Below are 20,549 nucleotides of genomic sequence, written 5' to 3'. Positions count from 1 at the left end.
AGAATAATTGCTTCAGCCTAGCAAGCAATAGCCTTTGAATTTTCTTTAAAGAAACACAGTGTAAACCAGGTACACGCTGATTCTTTTTTTGCCCAGGAATTTAAATATGACATCTGTGTTGGCTGCCTTGTTCTGCATCCATGAAGACTTTAAGGTGCTTCGGCCCTCCCTCCACACACTAACCAAATGCCCTCCTCCTCCCCCAGAGCCAGGCACCCCCAGTCTCCCTGCTCTAATCCAATGCACCACCCCTCCTCCAGAGCCAGGCACTCCCAGCCCCCAGCGTTAACCCAATCCCCTTCTCCTCCCCCAGAGCCAGGAACCCCTAGTTCCCCCAACCCAATGCCTGGGTCTCACTGAAGCCACCGCTGCAGCCATGTACTTCTCCCTCCAGGCACTGGGGCACTTGCGCAGAGTAGCCGTGAGTAGTCCGGGTGCATGGCTCTGAACTAGCAAAAGCTGCATTTCTTTGAGCAAAAAGCCGCATGGGGCTCAAGAGCCGCAGGTTGGCCACACTGCTGTAGAATATAGGCTAAGGGGGTTTCAATTTCTTCTTACTGGATCACAACTTAATAGAGTTTTTCTCTTTGGCACCTCTCAGTCCCTTCTTTTCCCTTCATGACGATGTTGTCCACACAGAGCTCACACAGCATCCTTCTAGTAACCACAATTAGGGATGTCACCAGTAACTGGCAGCCTGGCCAGGCTAGAGCAGCCCACTATCCGCTGGATCCTGTTTAAGCAATTAACTGGGTAAACATAATGTTTAACCTGTGAACTGATTAAAGGTGATTTTTACATCCCTAACCACAATTGACTGTATAGAGAAGTCATATTTTTGACATATATTTAACGTTGACATATTTTTCTTTTTATGATGAAGCAATCTAAATCACTAGCAACTTCTCTACAGCTTTGAACTACTAACGAAAGCTTTTTGACTACCACTTGTGTGATGATGGACTCTTTGCAATGTTGATTTATGTGCCTTGTTCGTTTAAAATCCCAAGATATCTTATACTCCCAATGAGTCATGAGCATAAGAGTAGCTCTGTCTGAATCCTAGGGAAGACAGAAGTGCCAAGGACCTGTTTTGGTCTCTGTCATCTCTGACTTAATTTTGAATAATTGAAAAGACACAATGGTACAGAGCCTCAGGGGCAGTAGTTTAATGTAGCTCTGGCTAAGGTATATAGGATCTGGACCAGTGTAGTTGGCAAAATTTGTATCCTAAACTGAGCCAATTGATTTGTGTGTGTGTTGCATATTACGTCTTCTGCACTTGTTTTCTCTAACAAGGAATTTGAAGGTAAAAAATGCCAGAATGCAGCATTCACCTTTCTTTCTATTACCAGCTGAGACCTCAAGAGATCAGAGTTCTTGAATGGGGTGGCTTGGGTTCACTAATATTGGAGAAGGCATTCTTACTTGTGCAATTTTGAATGATTATTCTGGGAAATAATCACTACTCTCCTCTGATGGCTTATTTCCATATCTTTCTGGAAATGGAAACATGTATGTGAGACCTGTTAAAATTAAAGAATTGTTTCAGATGTGACCAGCAATAAAATAAAGTAGGCAGTATTATGTCTTACTAAAATTATCTGTCATCTTACTGCTTATTTTAAAATGCCTTGTGATTGCGACAGCTAGATGTTTCTTTGCTCATTTAAAAGGCTTTCTAATAATAATATATACTTGTAGGGTGACAAGTTTCATCATATTGCATCAACCTAATGAACCTCTAAGTGTTTTATTAATTATGAGGGAGACCTTAATGGAAATGGTAATTAACTAAAGACCTTAGAATGTCACTGTTTAACACTCTGCACATGACATGCCTTTCTCTTTTCACGTGTAAAATTCTGAGCAACAAAGCTCCCTTGAAAACAGAAGGTGAAGATCCTTCTTGATACTGTAACACCTAAGTATCTTCAGTGAGTCCTTATTCTGAGGTTTCTAGGTAGCCGATTTTAGCATTACTTGTCACTGAAAGGATCTTTCTCTGTACGAGATGTTAATTCCTGCATACTGCAGACAACTCACAACAAACCTTTGGTTGCTTCCAGTTTGTGAAAATTAGCATGCCATTTTGCCAGTGTAACAGATGTGTACAAATCTTAGTATATAACAAGCTGGAGTATTTGGCAACCTGGCATCCATCCAAGAATGCTGCAGTGTTATACATTTGGCTAAGGCATATTCCATCATTTCTGTAGTTTAGCACTTGATTAACTCCAGTAAATGAGACTGTGGAAGAGGGAAATGGGAGGGGAGGGGGGGAACTAAACACTGTCCTTGACCAGCCCTCTACTGCCAGCAATTATGTACTCGGCAAAAATGTTTTTGTGGCACAACTATGTTTCCTGCTAAATTGCTCAGCCCAGTGTGGGAAACACAGAGGTGACCTTCTGTGGCTTCCCCTTGTGTACATTTCTGCTGAATAGGGCAGAAAAAGAGTTCCAGTTGGAGTGTAGCAAACCTGCTGAATAAATCATGCTTCAAGAACATGACCTGATTTCTTCTCAGTGCAATATCATACTCTGCTAATGGAAGCATTCTCATTTCAATATAGCTTTCTTTTTCCTGGCAGAGGTAAAAGAACCTTGAATATGGATGGTTCTTAGCAATAACTATAAATTCTTGAAGGCAAACAAATGAGACAATGTGTATAACTGACAATGTAGTATAGCAATGCCTGTACATGCTGTCTGAAAACACCACCAAAGTTTAATCTTTGAAAGAACTGCAACAAAAAACATTCTATTTTGTTTCTTTTTTTTTGCTTCCATTAAAAATTAAAATCTAAAGTGAAGCTGAACCAAAACTTGGAATCTAAGCACTTCCCCCATTGGTAAAACCTGGACTGGGAATAGATATTCTTGGCTGGCTGCCATTTCTAACAAACTCTGGTTCCACATATCATCGACCACCATCCAGTTTGGAGCTGGATATTCATTTTTGATCAGATGCTGATCTCAGTGTGGTGGTATAAGTGCAGTGTAACTTCAATGAATGTTTTGCTTTGGATTTATACCACTGTGACTGATCTGAAAATCTGGTTTTTGGGGGGCTTCATTCTCTAATACAATATTCACTTTACGCTATCAACAGACATAATTTAACAGAGAATGAGCATTTATTGATAATTAAAATGTCTACTACATTCTGTCGGGTGGTTTATAAAGGTTGTAATTCCTCAGGAATTTTTGCATAAGGATTTTCCCTTGTATTTTTATTTTCCCTGCTTCTGTGTTCTGTTGATATGCTTTTCTAATGCCTTTTCCTATGCAAGAACAGTCAGACAAATACCTTTGTAATGCACCTGTCATCTTCTAATAAAAAATGAAATGTTATGGTTGTTTTCAAACTTAGACCCACATTATGCTGTCTTGGTACTCTGATTATTAGATAATGTGCCAGGTGAAGCTGGCATCAACCAGAGCCAGATTCAATATTTAGAGGTTCGTTTTCAACAATACAACACAGAATTGGCTTGAGTCCCTAACCATGGGAAAATTACATATCACCCCTAGGTGCTTCTGATGGGCAATACTTCTTCACTTGCAAGCATAGAGTCTGACTGTAGAAAATAAACTTTTAATGAAAGGGGGGGGGAAGTCACATGACCTTAACTATGGAAGATTCTACAAGCAGGGTTCATGATGATAGATGTGTAAGCAGAACACCCACCCCTGAGTACATGGGTCAGTGTCTTTTGCCTCATGTTCTTGAGTGCTATAATCAAAAGTTCCTGGACTGTGCCCCCCCCCCCCGCTCCCTCCCCCTACCCAACTGACAGTGGTTGTTGTTGGTCAGTGAGGAACCAGGGTTGAGAGGTCCATCCCTGTGAGTTCATCTCCCACCTGGGGAAGAAGGCATCTTGCTTGCTCTGCTATCTGAGGACTTCCTCTGGCTGGCTGCCCTGTTAGTCACTGTTCTTTCTGCTAGCTGCACCCTCACCAACTGGCTCTCCTGCCAGTCACTTTTCCTCAAGCAACTGCTTGTTGGTGGCTGACTGCTCACTACTTTTGCTGGCCGCTCCCATCAGCCACCAGTCAGTTACCTTGTGCTGTCACCTGCTTCTCTGCTGCGACTGATGAAGGTTATTCTGATAATGATTTTTAGCTCTCATCAGGCCGGACAGCCACATTGCCCCACAACAAATTAGTTCAGTTCTTATTGAATACGTAAGATAAATGGTTTAATGAAGCTTATTTAGCTCTGTCTTTGAACACTGAAGTGGAACAAGCTTACCCAAACCAGGGGCCCTTAGGGAGAATCCCTGCCTCCTGGCTGGGACACCAGTCCCTATTACTTTCACAGAAGTCTGGCATTCAAGCCCCTGGCTAAATGAAGTCTTTTCAGCTGAGTGACCTCTCTCATTTGGGACAGGTTAAGCACTATTCTGTTCTCTTTAAAACATACAGTAAAAACAACATTTCACTACTCTTCATTCAGTATTAAGGGTTTGTAGCCCAACACCAGCCAAAGCTGCTGATGTTGAGCAAAACCGCTCTATCTGCTATACTGGATATCCTTGCAGAGTAGTTGCCCTCAAGTCTCTCTCCTGTCCCACTATCTGTCAGGGGCCAACTTCTTCAGACCCTGATTACATATTAAGACTGCCTTGCTTAAAGCTGTTACTGTTGTGGACTCGGACCGATATCGTTACAAAGCTTTTCTTTCCAAATATATGGTTGATGTTCTCACAAACTTATTAATGGCTAAGTTTTATTTATTTGTCACTAAATTAGAGAATTGGTTAATGAGTAGCAGAACATGAAACAGAGAATCAGGATGGGGAAGGAGGGCAGAGCAGTCTGAACTCATCTGTGTAACAAGCTTTTCTGAGTGCTGCTGCTTTTATTCAGACATGAACTCTGGTGCTCTCATGTTACCAATAATGTAATGTACTTAATTTTCTATTTAAATAAGAAACTTAAAAAATAGCTGCTGCAATTTCATTTTTTACTTCCTCTGCTTTTGTTCATAAGCCATGTTATGGATAAAGCATACCCCTTAAGTAGGTGTGGATGAAATAAAGATAGTAAGGCAACTGCTATGGTCTTTTAGGAGCCTATGCTCAGACAGCAGTTGTATTTCTGCCAATTAAACCACTTTAAAGCTAAGTCTGTGGTCATATTTTTAGTTCTTCAATCCTAAATGAATATAGGCATGCCTAAGTAAAGAATTATCATTATCAGGGGCTGAGCAGTGCTTAACTTACATGGCAGGAATAGTACTACTGAAAGGGGCAGCTTGTGTGTTTAAAATTAGGACAGACTTGAGTGCTTTGTAGGAGTGGGTCTGAGCACCTTTTTGCTTTAAGCTTTTATCCCACATGTATATAATGCAAGAGGGCAGGAGGAAGGATGCATGCAATGTGGGACTCTACCTCCTGTGGGTTCTGTGTATCACAGTGCATTGTGGCATCAAGCAGACAGCGGCGGAAGAGGCTAGCTACTTTTAGTTTTATGTTCTGTTATCTGGAGGAGTATCTAATCTATTCATTTTGACTTCTACTCATGCCAATCCAAAGCTTCAGGCACTTTACACCCTGTAAACCACACAGTACTAAAATAGTACAGATTAAAAGGCTATTTAATGTAATCTAATGCCTCACTGCTAAATTAATAAAATAATAATGCATCCCACAGCTAGTCAAGTCTTCCGGCCTCCTACCTACAGTGGCTTCAGTGCAAGTTGCAAGTGCTGCTGAAGAGCAGGCATGAGCATAATCTACTATATATTTTAGAGAGTTTGTTTGTTTGGTGGTCCTAGCTCTTACTGTTTAGGAGGTGTTGTTGATCAAATTCGGTACACAACTTCCTCTTATCATAACATAATGCAACATAAGAGTTTGGTTGTGCCAGGAAAATGGATTGTACGTAGAATAGGATTGTTTCTCATAAAATCATACGGAAAAGAGAATTACCAAATTAAGTACAGTCTTCAAAACTGACACAGCTGAGTGAATGTTGAAAGAAAAAGAATCAAAACAGGATGAACCTGGAATAGGATTGCTGTTCAATAAACTGTACAGAAAAGAGATAAAAAGAGAAATTTGGAGTAGTGCTCTGTTTTGGCACAGCTACATCAGTACTTAAGGTTTGAAAACAAGAAGAAAGTATTATTGAAAACCAAATTGACTATAGACCTTTTTGTTAAAACATAGTAAAAGATAAAAGTGTATAGGGATAAAGAAAAAATACACTTGATGGAATTCCAATTGTAAAAATGTACTAAAAATTAAATGGAAAAATTTTAACAATCCCTTTTTCTAAGAAATCCAAAAGAAAAAATAACTTCATAAAAATAACAATGTATGTTTGAAAAATACAATCATTTAAATGAAGCATGTACATCTTCCTTTTATTTTAAACAAAAACCTTAATTGAGTTAAGGACCCGAGCAATGCTGAGTAAATCTACTAATTTTTCCTATATTGAATAAGCGTCTGCCGTCATTTGGATCACTATGTGTAGTGATGGAACCCACCTGTGCTTTAGGACAGCTGTAGTGGGTGCTGAAAAGGTCCAGAGTAAGGCAATGATGATGGATTACATATATAGGAAAGTTAATGTGATGATATGAACTGGCTTGAGCTTTACAGACTTAGGGATGTCTGGTGTGAATGCACACTTCACATAATTGTAATGATGAGTTAACTGCAAGTCCCTACCTTGGACAAAAGCATTATGTGAACCTACCCAGATGTTTTGGTCTTTGTGCTTGTTTTTCTGTTTGTTTGGTGGTTTTGTTTGGTGGTTTTTTTTGGCTGAGTATTGTTTTAGAAAAGAGTGTGGAGTTGAGAGAAGGCAAACAAATGCAAAATGTGACACAGACAGCCTGCAGAAAGTCACACAGATGTCTATAAAGCACATGGCAGGGTGGGTGAAGCCACAAGGGAGTATTTGAGTGAGATGCTAGGCAAAGAAGCAATCTCCTGTTCTTGCTTCCTCCTGTGTTCAGAGAAGCAGGACTTTGATGCACTCCTGTTAATTTACAAAGAAAATACCAGGCTCTATCAATTTTTCCTCCCTGGCAGAACATTTCCAAGGCCCTTAACTCTGAATAACCACTTGGGTCAAAAAGGGGTAACAATCTGATGAGAAATAACAATTAACTAGGAAGGACTATTTTTCAGGGAAAGGAGAATAATCAGAAGGTACTAAACTGAGGTATTCAGGATTCTGAAAAGAAGATTAAAAAGTGAGTAAGCTCTCCCCTTGTTATTTTGTCATCTTAATTCAAGAAGCGTGGTCTTTTGTTTAAATGGCCATTAGAGCTAGACATCTAATCAGAAATACTTCATCAAACCGCATGTAGTCCATAGACTTCACTGACATAGGAAGTCATAGAATTAATTACTCTAACTGGATTGTCCAACTTTATGACTAACATTTTATGCCTTAGTTCTACATATGCTAAACTAAGAGAATCGTATTTCATGATTCAAAGTATAAGATGATTTCTACAAGGGTGAAAGAGATTTGTTTTTTATTTTTGTTTTTTCCTGGGTGAAGAGGTGAACAATGGACAGAATACAATCTCCCCCCCCCCCTTCTTCTGAAGCAGCACAAGCAGGATTCTGGACTTGATGAATGAACGGTCTGATAAACTGTGTTTCTAACTATGTGTTAATTTGTTTTAGTGAGAGAGTTGCAGTAATGTCAACGAGTGCATAACAAACACAATAATATAAATGGATTTTTCAAACTACTCTCACTTTTCAAAAATAATTAAATGAGAAGACATATTGAAAAATACCAAACCAAATCAAAATCAACTTCTGCAGCCAGATAGAAACACTAGAAAAATCCTTGACCTCCCCTTCAGGTATCTAGGAAAAAACCTCAAGAGAAAAATGTAATAAACACACCACCATGAGAAACACCATCAATATATTTTAGTGACAAAAGGAACTATAAATTAGGCTGACTCAGATATATGGACACTGAATTATGTACTGCTATTTATAATAAGAGTTGTCCAATTAGTATGAGATTACACATGTAATTACCGTTCCAGAGGAAGGTGATAGTCAGAGTGAGAAACTTATGTAAGTTGAGAGAACATTATTCAGAAAAATTCCTTTTGGACATCTGCAAGGGGACTGAGAGAAACTCCTAGGAGAAACTGCTCAGTTAAAATATTGTATATCCAGTAAGAGTGCTGTGAATACTTTAAAATCAACCTCATTGATGACAGCTAAGTATGATGCTGAAAAGCAGAGCATGACCTCTGCTGGCATAGGGTGACTACAGGTTGCACTTCCATGGTCTGCACCCTCGACCAAGGAATTTGGCAGACCAGGGTAGATCAGTGCTGGCCCTCTGGGAGGGCTGAGGAGGAAATGCTGTGAATAGGGACTGTTTTTTCCCTGTGAATGCCCCAGCCCAGGAACACTCACTGGAATGCCGTACCGCAAATATTACTGGATGATGAAAGTCTGGATTATAGAAGCCCAACCTTTAGTAAACAGAGAACTCACTCTTTACCCAAAGCCGTTGTCCCCAGCAGTGTTGGGAAAGGGAAGGCATGTGCATTGCATGATGGCAATTCTTGGCTGCCAAATTGCCACTCAGACAATGCTTCTGTTAGCCACTTGACATAAATTAGAACAACTCCCAGGCTGCTGGGATCTATGCAGGCATTAGTGCTGGGTTTGAACTGGCTCTGGCTCAGAGAAACATGACAGGCCATATTTTCAATCCCCTTCCTTGGTGTCCTGTAGAATATGGCTGCTGCTGAGAGCTGCTCTGAAACTTTTAAAAGCAGATATATTTTTCATAGGCCATCTATATTTACAATTATTTGGGGAAAAATGAAATGGCAATACATTTTCCTTTAATTTGTTATTGATTTTGCTTCCATTGGGAAGCATAAGAACCACAAAAAATAAAGAGCCAGATCTTGAAGCTATACTTATTTACACCACCTAAGAATCTAGACTTGATTTACAGCATGGAAGTGAAAATGTCAACCATAAAAAACAGTGTGCCAGACTTTTCTTTCATTTATACCAATGTAACTCTATTGACTTAACTGAGTGAGACTATATTTTGAGTTCTGATATAGTTGCAGTAGAATGTGTGTCAAAATAAATCACACAGTAACGTACCACTAGTAAGCTTCAGAGATGATGTGAAGTGTAAAGGAAAAGTGGGGAGATGGGTATATATAATTTATAAGGCACCTATTAGGGATCAAAGTCTTGTAAAGTTGTAAGAGAAAAGGCTGAATTCTATGACCCTTATCACACGTAGAGCACATACTTATGGAAGTATTCTTATTGAAGCTTTGTCTTGTGACCTTTATATCAATTCTCCTAGAACTATTAACTTTCACACGTGACTTGGGAGGGGGAACTGGTCTCCTCCCCCACTGTCATTATTGAGTCCGGCCAGGATATATCTGGCATCAGCCTGCAGGAGGGTGGGGAGGAGGAGGAGGAGGCGGCAGCAGCCAAGGCAGGTGCCCGTGCCCACCAGCCAGGAGCTGCTCCTGACTTTGGACCTAGTTCGCCCCCTTCCCAGGACATCTCCCAGGCTTCTGAGGAACTCAAGGAGGGCACTTCAGTTGAGTTCTCTACCTTTCCCTATCTACAAGCAGGGTCAGGCAATGGGGCTGCAAGGGGTTGCATGTGCCTCTCTTAGCCTAGTCGGCCTGGGGTTACACAACAGCCTATGCACATGGAGTGCCAATCTGGAGCACTCAACTCCGTGATGCTCTCATACAGGAACCCTGTGTTCCTGGGGAGGCCCTAGGCCAGAAGGCAAGGATACTGTGTCAAGGGATCTTCCAGCTGGTCCTCCTTCGAGGCTTAAAATTAGCTAAGAAGTAGATGGTCGCGGGCGCCAATCCCCTGAGATTTTGTAACGTATTACCTTTTTGTATTGGGATCTTTTCTATCTTCTTTATATCTTGGGATAGGGTGGGTTGTGTACATTGCTCCTGTTTTTGCTGTTTATATTCTAAAATACATGGTTTGGCCCTAAACCTCATGTGCCTGATTATTGGATCAGTAGTCCACCGGTGATAGTGATACAGATTACCAGGTGAACCTTGCTTTTGATTCAGGGATCATTAACAGCTAGTCAGAGCGAGTCTAATTCTATTCTAAATTAACGTTATCTCGTTCCCTGGGTAACAGGAACCCATTAGCGTTTCCTCTGGTAAGCAGCGTCTGCTGCTCACACACACCTCCTCAAGTCACCCCTCCTCCAGCAGGCAGAGATAGAAGTTCTCTGTGGGATGCCACCATTGCCAGATACAGAAGGAAGCTGAGCTGCCCCATCCTCCCTCTCCACCCACAGGTTCCTGGCCTGGCCAGCACCTTCCCATGCTTGCTTGTCTGTGACCCATGGGCACTGCAATGCTCCCCAGGGATTTCTGTGCATCTGCTAGAAGTGCCTGCTATCTAGGCAACATATGACCTTCCTTGAAGCATATGACCATTGTTTGAAATGAGACCTTTGGTGTCAGTTCAGAGATGATTAGGGCTAGGCATCATACATAGTGTCTCCTGTGATGACTGCCCTTGTAACTTTTCTTCACAGCTCGGACAGCTGTGAGCTTGGCATGTCCCCTTACATCCCATGCCATCTACTTGACTCAGCAGGATCCACAGGTGGAAATGCACCTGGGAGTAGCTGATAAGGTAGCAGATGGCCTACCTGCAGTCCCTCATTTGGGGGCTCAAGAAAGAGTGCCAGGAGCAGGCCACTGACTGGGAGGAGTGCTGGGTTGACTGGGAGCAGAGAAAAGCCATCTGGGACAAGCTGGTGTGCTAGTATAATGCCATGTTCTCCATCCTCGCCTCGGTGATGGAGCGTATGGCATCGTGCATGGAGTGGGCCACCAGCCACCTCCACACCCATCCCATGGCTTCCCTTCCAAGGCTCCCCAGAGGCTTCTGGGGTCCAGAACATGAAGCAGTAGGACTTCTAGAGCAGCCAAAACCTCTAGACCACCTGGATATAGGCACCACTCCCAGCCCCATCCCTAAGCCCCCTTTTCCCATGCCAGGTTCTTTTCTGATTTCCGCCCCTTTTCTATATCCCCCAAATAAAAAGCCTTCTTTTTTCAAAAAAGTTGTCTCTTTTGTTTGCTCTGTGGGGGGTGTGCGGAACGAGGAGAGAGGGCAGGGAAAGGGACGGGTGAGAGATGAAAGACACACACAGGGAATGCAGGAGACCCCTGTGGAGAGCCATGGGGAGAGTCTCAGAACTGGCTTTGCATGAAACTATCCTTCAAGGCCTCTCTGATGAGCACAGCCCCTTGCTTTGCTCTCCTGATGGTAGTGGTATCTGGCTGCTCGAACTCCCTGGCCAGATTTTCAGTCTGTCCCCCACCTTGGCAGAAAAGTCCCCCCCCTGCTTTTGCACAGGTTGTGGAGCATATAACAGACCACCACTATGAAGGGATGTTGTGCTCGCTGAGCTCCAGACGATGAGGGATCTTCTGAACTTCCCCCTTACCATGATCCTTTGACACCTGCCCAGCCTGGTGTTGAACTCCTCTTTGCTGGAGTCCAGGCTGCCTGTGTAGGACTTCATGAGCCAGGAGAGCAAGTGGTAAGCTGCATTGTCCAGGATCACTATGAGCATGTCCACGTCTATGACTCTGATGGTGCGGTCGGGGGAAAAAGTGCTGGCATACATCTTTCAGACGAGGCAGGAATTCTGGAAGATGCAGGAGGCATGCACCTTTCCCAGCCATCTGATGTTGATGTTGGTGAAGTGTCCCTTGTGACCCACGAGGGCCGGCAGCACCATGGAGTACCCCTTTTGGTTGATAAATTATGAGGCATGGTGGTTGGGGGCCAGGATGGCAATGTGTGTGCCATCTGACTCTACCCCACCCTGCAACTGGGGATGCCCATGGTGGCAAAGCTATTGACGGTGGTGTCCTGTTACCTGAGGGCAGGGGTGAGCCACTCGCAGAGCTCCAGGAAGGTGGCCTTCTGCATATAGAAGTTGTCTGTATGGCTTCAGTGGTGGTACTTAACATAAGAAAGAAGGGTTCAACCTGAGTAGGGGCTGAAGGAAGAACTGGGACCAAACTAGGCACAAGTGCATTGCTGGATCAGGATTGTGGATCCCTCACCATCACATTTACCCTCCTATATCAATTGTTTTGCAGTTCTTTTTTTAATTGTAGTGCTTTTGCTTATTAATACAGTGCAATTTTATCTTTTGTGTCTTTTTTCATTGCAGCTACTCTACTTGCTAGATCTCAACATCTGTTATTTGGATCTTAAAGTTAATTCTCAGGAAATATTTACTGTTGTTAGTCTCAAGCCAGCTGCACTGACCCAAATAAGGAAGTGCCTAGAAGTGCTATTTTGATTTCCATGTAGAAAACAGTAACAAAAAAGGCATAATTTATGATCACTTCATTATCTCCTCTAAGAGCTGTAACAGAAATACAATGTCATGGCTGTGCTTCAAAAGAGGACAACATTATCCTCAGACGTGAGCCATGACCATTAACCCAGAGTTCATTTGTTTTTAAAAATATTTGGGTTGTTTACTTTTATACTAAGTATGCTCTGTGAAAGAATTTGTTAGCATGAGCTGTGGATGGTACAAGAAAATGGATCATACAGAGGATTGCCTGTAATATTTCATTAAACATTGTGATTTCTATATCAAACCATTCAAGCCAATATGGCAATCCCATTTGGAATGTTGAACATCTTTTCCTCATGGGTGAACTGCACTATCGCATTCATATGTCAGGAGTCCAACCCATTCAGAACTCATGATTTTAAAGCTCAACATTTGGAGCTCTTGTCACTTGCCTTCTGGCTTTGCCACATTGAGTGTTTATATTTCCAAACTTATTATCCACAATTATTAGGGCTAGAAATGTACTTTTCCTGTAAAATTAAAGCTGAGCTGGTCATGTAATCAAGTGACACCATAATCTTTGAGAAAAAGACCAAATATCTTGCAATAAAATCTCAAGAGTTAGTAACTTTGAAACTGTTCTTTCAGTTGACTGTAACTGTAATATGTGTGTAGCAATTCACACTTCTACTTCTGTTTTTATAACTGCTGCAAATTGCAAGGGTCCAGTCTAAAATAAGACATAAAGCAACCACTAGAACTGAGTGAATAATTATTAAAAAAGCCTTATTTGTGAAAATTTATAAATTAATTGGCTAGCTCTATACACTGGGAAAGTGATTGACTGAGACTTCTCCATAGGACCTTACATCTGAACAATGCTTTTTTTTGTAATAATAAAAACAAAAAGGTGCTGGTACTAGGGTTGCCAGATGGCAAAATTGTCGAGCAAAAAACCCCTCAAAAAACCTTCAGGAAAAATTGTTGAGAAGAAAAAGCACTGGGGCTGAAATGAGGTTGCGGTCCCTTTAATTGCCATGTGTCCCACGTGGGCTTTCATCTGGCATGAGTGCTTCCAGAGCTGCTGAGGGGCTGTGCTGGAGGAAAGCGACGAGTGCTCCCAAAAGAGGTGACGGTACGCCGTACCAGTGTGTACCATCACAAAAAAAGTATTGCATCTGAACTGTGATAAAATCTAGCAGATTCTTCTGCATAATATCTCTGTAAATATGACCTTTCCTCTCTCTCTACACAGCTGAAACTCTCATCTAGGCTTTCATCATTTTGTATCTTGGTAACTGCAACATCCTTTATATGGGCCACTCATATCTATCAGAATATGGTTGCAGTGATCATTTTCCTAATCCTTCACTATGACTACCTGGCCTCCTTCTATGCTGCACTAAACAGAAGCCATTTGTCTTCATTTTAAAGGTCTTTCACAGCCTATACTCACCCTATCTTTCATCTCTCATTCAGTATTGAGAGGTTGAATGTTCCATGACCCCAGCCACCACTATCAACTTTTTAAATTTGCTTTCTCTCATACTGCCACTCACACTTAGGAGAAATTCCCCACAAACATCTGCTAAGTCTCCTCATTATCCTTCAACACCTTCTTAAATTTCTTTATTTCAATTATGCCTACCAACAACTTTACAGCGGTCAGACCATTGGTGTGTTGAGACCACTGCCTAACATGCTGACCAGTACCGGTTCATCTTGTAAAAATAAATCCTCACAGGGATTACATTTGAATGATAAAAACCAGAGTAAAATGTAACCTGAAATGTAGTGCTTTCTTCCTTTTTATAAGTACAACAGAACTTCAGAGTTAGAACACCCAGAATTATGAAACGACCAGTAAGCTACATAGCTCATTTAGAACCAGAAATATGCGATTCACCAAAAAAGAAAAGCAAATACTGTACAGTTCTGTTTTACATGTTAACTACTAAAAAAAAAAAGTAAAGTTAAAAAAATATTTGATAAGATAAAGAAATATTCTGTGGCTAATTTAAATTAAGATGGTTAAAAGCAGCATTTTTCTTCTACATACTAAAATTTCAAAGCTGTATTAAATCAATATTCAGTTGTAAATTTTCAAAAAAACAACCATAATATTTTGTTGAGAGTTACAAACACTTTGGAAATTGTTGTAACTGGGTTATATGATGCAGCAAGACGTGTAGTTTATCAATTAAAGCAATCCCCTGTTCACTGGTATAAATCCAAAGTGACTCTGCTTAAGTTAGGGGATCATGGGCCACAAACAGAAACATGAAATGACTACCCACAATGTAGATAACATAAATTAGCTTTTATTTACTAATGTTTACAAAAGATGTATGGTACATGCCACTGCTAAAGTATCTTGTCTGGGTAGGAGATACGGTCTTGAAATGTCTTAAGAAAAGTATGAAGAAAAACTAGAATTTTTCACATCTTTGTCTCTTCTGGTGGTCGGTTCATGAAGTCTTGAATGGCCTGGTTTAGGGTTATCCATTTATTAATTGAGATTTGCAAAGCTGTAATCCATCTGAAAGAAAGGCAAGAACAATAACTGCCAATGAACGGGTGCCATATGTGCCCTTGGTTGAAAGAGACACTTCTCCTGAAATTGGCTTTTATAAATCTGTTGTAGCGTCATGTCACTAAAAATGCTAATTATAAGTAGACTGGAGAGGGGTAGGAAGAGAAGAATTGGCTATAAGAGCAACATGTCTGGGCACAACTTCCAAATTATTTAATAGATTACTTGTTATAAATCAAATCCTACAATTTTTAATCTTGGAGACATCCGTGGGAGTTTTTTCTCTACTAAGACTGTAGAATGTAGGCATAGAAAATGTCTTCATAGGCTATTTTTTAAAAATTATGATGATCAATGTTGTGTGTAATTAATCTGTGAGCACTAGGAGTATTCACTTAATCTAACTGATCACGAAAGGCACTTAGGTGCTTCCATTCAGTGTAACTACATGTTCATGAGAGAAAACATAACAAGTTCCTTCTTGAATTGCCACAATTTAGCCTTGTTACTCCAGTGATGACAGTAACAGAACTCATGACTCATATATGCCAGCTAATTTTGCTGCAGTATGACTACAACTAGCATTACAGAGAAATAAAAACAAATAGGTGAAAACGAAATGGAAGGATGTTAGCAAACATTCTTGAACCACTGTGTTCTTACTTGTTCTGAGAGTCTGGCAAAGAGAAGTGAAACAAAAATCTCAATTTACCGTTTATTTTCATTTACATTCTCGGCACATAGGTAGAAAGTCTGAAATTCTTCAGATGGAGGTTTCATTTCAATTACAGATCTCCTGGAGCCAAGTGACTGTTCACTTACAGTGTAACCTTGCAGGTAAATCCCACCTAGAGAAAGGGAAACAGCAAACAGAGTAGCGCGAATCACTTGCTCTTCTACTGTAAACTGTAAATGCACTAAGTCCTTTCCTTCTGCTTAACAATGGAAAGGTTTATACATTCTCTTTTCAGAGACCTAGCCAATGATGCTTCCAAAAATCATGCATCAGAGAATTAAAATATAAAACTATTCATGTCAATTTTTACTCTGAAAAGTGAATAGAGAAATGTTAGGTCCTCAACTGCTCCTCTCTGATTTCCAGCTCAGATATATTCGGTTTACAATAAAACGAATGTTTTCTCATCTGCCAACCCTACAATTCAGCCTGAGACATGGGGGGTCAAACTGAATTCTTTTAAGTTTGCACATCATCACCATCAATGAAGGTTCTACAAATCTTTGGATGAAAAACACTATACAATTGCTAAATGTTTGTATTATTACAGTCCAAATGTTGTCTTCAGTTACACCTCTGCTCTCCTTGGAATTGCACAGATGTAATAACTAACTGATCTGTTACTTATTGAAATTTAGTAAAAACATGGGTTGCTACATGAAAAGTAGTGAAAAAGCATCAGAAGGGAACTTACGTCACTGAGGTCAACAGATATGAATATATAGACAGCAGTTTCTTTGAGTAAGAAAATGCCATTTGTACAGAGCCGCTTTAAGTAAAACTGGACACTAGGGTTCTAACTTGAAGTAAAGATATAAAGTTAAGACTTAAAATTAGTATGAGTCCAAACAGAAGAGCCTCAACCCATGTTCTACATTCATACAGAAAAATCATGCAGCCACCTTTTTGAGCTAATTGTTTTGGTGCAAACCTCAAAATATGGGTGTTTTATTTTAGTTGTGGGAATTTAGAAGTCACTTTTACAAAAGTGACTCATTTTGTAAAGCACTTTGGGGCCATCATCTGCTTTCAGATAATTATTTGGTGAGCTGTAAGATGATCTGTAAGTAAGGAGTGAACTCCATATAGTTTCTCTCTGTGTGTTTACTACTGATCTGTTAATGAGTGTAATTCCAACACACTGCCAGTAATTTAATTGCTTTTCATTTGCAGTTGTTCATGCTGGCTGGCCCAGATGAAGTATTTCTTAGAAAGACTTTGGCTTGTCATTAAATATGAAGGTGACAAAATATATATTTGGTAGCTTTTGATTTTTGTTGTTCCCTTAAATTAAGAAGAAATTTGGAATTTTGAAATTTGCATTTCTTACTGGTTCTAGTTGTTCCCTTTCTTTAAGTGTTACCATTAGACATGGCAGGATCATTAAAAGCAGCCAAGTCAGCGACTCTGAATAGCAGATATCTGTTTCATGACCTATTAATCTATGTTTCAGTGTCAGACTATACTTCCCAAAGAAATAATAGCTGTTCAGTTTACATTTACATGTAAATTGAACATTTACATTTACAAATACAGACTTTTTTTAAATGAAAAATGCAGACTTGAGTTGGCTGAAATATTTTGCAGATTATGCTGAATTCATTAAAATTGTTTTTTGTAACTGAAATACCAAACCCAAAAATTCCTCACCAAAAGGGAAAAAATTGACATTTTTTAAACTAACAATTTCAATTTGACTTTATCTTTTTTAAATAAAATTAAAATCCTCAAAATTGAAATGGTTTGTTGAAATGAGATTGCTGAAAAATTTGAAAAGTTTGTTTCAGGTCAACCTAAACTGTTCAGTTGACTGTACTGAACCATACGTTATTTACATAACTCTACTTAAGAAGAAGTTCATTCAAAGTTTTATCTTCCAAATTACTAGTCCTATTGACATAATATTAGGTAACAAAGAGCCACCATTGTCAGTGGAAACTATTGATAAGGTACTATCTGGAATAAGATTGGAACAGTCCAGAAAAGAAGTTATGGTAGCAAGAGAAGATCCATTACAACATCAAAGAAAGCTGGTTCAGTTTATTTTAAAAATCGTGTATTTAAGAACCAGAAGGGCATGCAACTGAGCAGTTAGAGCGCAGAATTAGCCTCCCCAATTACTGTTAACTAATTCTAACTCTATGGCTTTGGACAAGTTTCTGTCTCAATTTTCAACCTCAGAAGGATATCGTAAGCACTACTTATTTCATTATCATACAGCCCTTTGAAGCTGAAGAGAGCTATATACATACTAAAGATTTTTATTAAATTATAATATAAAACTCTTAATTGATCATGTAACGAACAGTAAAATAGTGTCCTGTACAACAGCTAAATGGACCTGTAAGTGGTTTCAGTTTATTTTTGCATATTAGGGTAAAACTCTGCCCTCTGTCATAGAAACCCCTTTCCTCTACCTTGTACAGCAGCAAGGAAAGATTCTAAACTCAGTCTAAAAACCATGTTGGAGCACAGAGCAGCTAACACACCAGCTGATTTATTGCGGCCTTAAGGGAAGCTTGCTAGAGGATGAGGCCACGTCCCCAACACGCTGGCATATATACTGTCATTAGCTGCATGCATTAGCAAACCTGTTCACTCTGTGGGATTTTCCTGTATACTTTAGATTTTTCCTACCTTGTACATTCCTGCCTGACTGATTACTTTTCTCTCAGTCCCCTTCCTACTGGTGAAAGAAATCCAATTAGAGCCACTACATATGTTGGAGGACAGCCTGGTCTTCTGCAGTATACCTGAAGCGCTACTGAAGTTGTTCATCCTTTGATCTGAGAGCAAGCCTCTTTGGTGTCTCCTAAATCCAAATCTTCAGAAAGAGAGGGGTGAATTTGCTGGCCCTGAGTCTCATCCCTCTCTCTAGGTGACTGCTACCTCCCTTCCTGCTTGCTCCTCCATCTTCTTGAAACACCTTTTCTCCCCAGTACTGTCCTGGTCCCAAGATTCAATGCTAGTTCTTGAGACCTGGCTTCCCCTTGTACCTTGGGATTTTTCTGTGGGGTATCCCTGATGACCTCTCTCTTGGGGCATGTCTAGACTGGTTTTTTTTTCAAAAGGAGATATGAAAATTTGGTGCTAATTTGCATATCTCCTTTCAAAAAAAAAAGTAGTCTAGACGTGCCCTTGCTGTCTTCAAAGAAGCTGCCAAGGAGAGTCACTGTCTTCCCAATGTACAGAGAGTATCAGGTGAATACCATGAGTTGGGGCTGGCCCTGCCAGTACTCTAAGCTTAGCTGGCTCTAGCTTTGTTGGCTCAGTGGAAGTTTCTCCAGTGGTTAGAGAAGTTTCCCTGCCTCTATAATGAGGAAATGCCATAATCACAGGGAAATCTGCTCCAAGCAATAACTTATGCATATTTATTCAATATTAATATATTTGCACAGTTATTGGGAATATTTATCTGACAGTATCAGGGCAGCTTGCAGCACAGTGTGCCACCAATGGGATGAAATTACGGAACTTCAGTGGTTTTTTTACCTGCTTTTGAAGATTGGTTCTAGTCGCTAACATTAAGCTAGTACTATTTCACTCTCTTTATCTACCAACCCCAATATGCTTTCTGCCAGTAAGGGCACTATTTCACTCTTATACTATTCAAATACTTTCCTTAAAACAGTTGACATGTTACATGAAAACACGGAAACATCCACATGTAATCACTTTAAAAGGGTATCACTTACCTACGGCATGCGTGGAGCGAATGCCAGCATAAAAATATAAACAGCCATCCTTTAGAATGCAATAGTGCTGAATCCACACATCCCTGGATTTATCCAACTGATGAAGGAGACCCAGACACTCTGGGTTTTTGATAGCGAGGGGTGGAAGGCTGGTGTTGTGCAGGGTGACATCTACCCAGACATGATTCTGTAGTGTTGAAACACAATATTTCATGAGGAGCATACTTTTATTGTGTGAAGACATTAGCCCCAAATCTCTTTATTGTTACAGTGATTTGGAATGTCAAGGGTCCTGGAAAAAACAGTTTATAAGCATCTATTTTATAGCAACTATTCTTTGTCTTTTCATTACTAAAGGAACTCTCTGTATTTTCTGTGCATATTACAATTCAAATTTTGCTGGAATTAACAAGAATGGACCAAAACTGTACTAAGAGGATTATCATGTTAGCTATTTTAGGAGTCGCCTGACTTCATTTCTCTTTATTCATGACTCCATTTCTTACTGATGCCAAATAGAATTAAAGATCACCCTTTGAAACATCAACCAAAGTTGCACAGACTAAGGATGTTAAATATCAGTTAATTTACTAGTCGAGTAGTCGATGGACTTTCCATCAACTACTCGAATAGTCGATAGGCACTTCCACATTCCTCCTTTGAAATATACAAGAGCTCTCGGGCTCTTGTACATTTCAGAGGAGGAATGTGGAACTCCGCGTGCAGCCCGGGGCCAGCAAGAAGTCCCGCTGACTCTGGGCTGCACCCAGGCATGCCAGCTTTGAAATCTACAAGAGTCCCCAGTGGAAGCTCTGGTGCATTTCAAAGCAGAAGTGCCCTCATGGAGCCCAGGGTCAGCTGGGGACTCAGAGTCCCCCACTGACCCCAGGCACCATGTTGCACTGCCAATTTGAAATGCCACACGGAGCCCAGAAATTTCCCCAGGCTCCACGTGGCACTGCCACTTTGAAACAACATCTCAGTGTTTCAAAGGGGGCAGCGCCACACAGCTGAGCCGGGGATCAGCTGTGCAGTGCTGCTGCTTTGAAGTACCTCTTCTTCCCCTCTCCCCCTTGCTGCCTCTATCTGATAGAGGAGGGATCAACTAGTTGACTGACTATCCAATAAACATTTGCTTATCGGATAGTCCTTAACATCCTTATCACAGACAAACCCCTGAACAAATATGGCAATGAAACTTGGATAATGTGTGATTATGTGGTAGA

General features: G+C 40.5%; 1 protein-coding gene and 1 long non-coding RNA gene across 3 annotated transcripts in view; one reads left to right on the top strand and one right to left on the bottom strand.

Annotated features, from left to right (window-relative positions):
• LOC102459455 (uncharacterized) overlaps positions 1-20,549 on the top strand; it is a 77,515-nt gene that overhangs the window by 5,012 nt on the left and 51,954 nt on the right. The gene's annotated exons all lie outside the window — the stretch shown is intronic.
• LOC149524161 (uncharacterized) overlaps positions 14,799-20,549 on the bottom strand; it is a 44,318-nt gene continuing 38,567 nt past the window's right edge. The window contains exons 10-12 of the mRNA XM_089779304.1: positions 19,324-19,510; positions 15,605-15,740; positions 14,799-14,898 (exon numbers count right to left, since the gene is read on the bottom strand). Of these exons, the coding sequence (XP_089635430.1) occupies positions 14,799-14,898; positions 15,605-15,740; positions 19,324-19,510 (423 nt within the window). The remainder of the gene's footprint in view (positions 14,899-15,604; positions 15,741-19,323; positions 19,511-20,549) is intronic.

Source organism: Pelodiscus sinensis, chromosome 6 (genome assembly GCF_052426305.1).
Source record: "Pelodiscus sinensis isolate ZL-2025 chromosome 6, ASM5242630v1, whole genome shotgun sequence".
NCBI lineage: Eukaryota > Metazoa > Chordata > Testudines > Trionychidae > Pelodiscus > Pelodiscus sinensis.
This window is presented reverse-complemented; position numbering and strand designations above follow the sequence as displayed.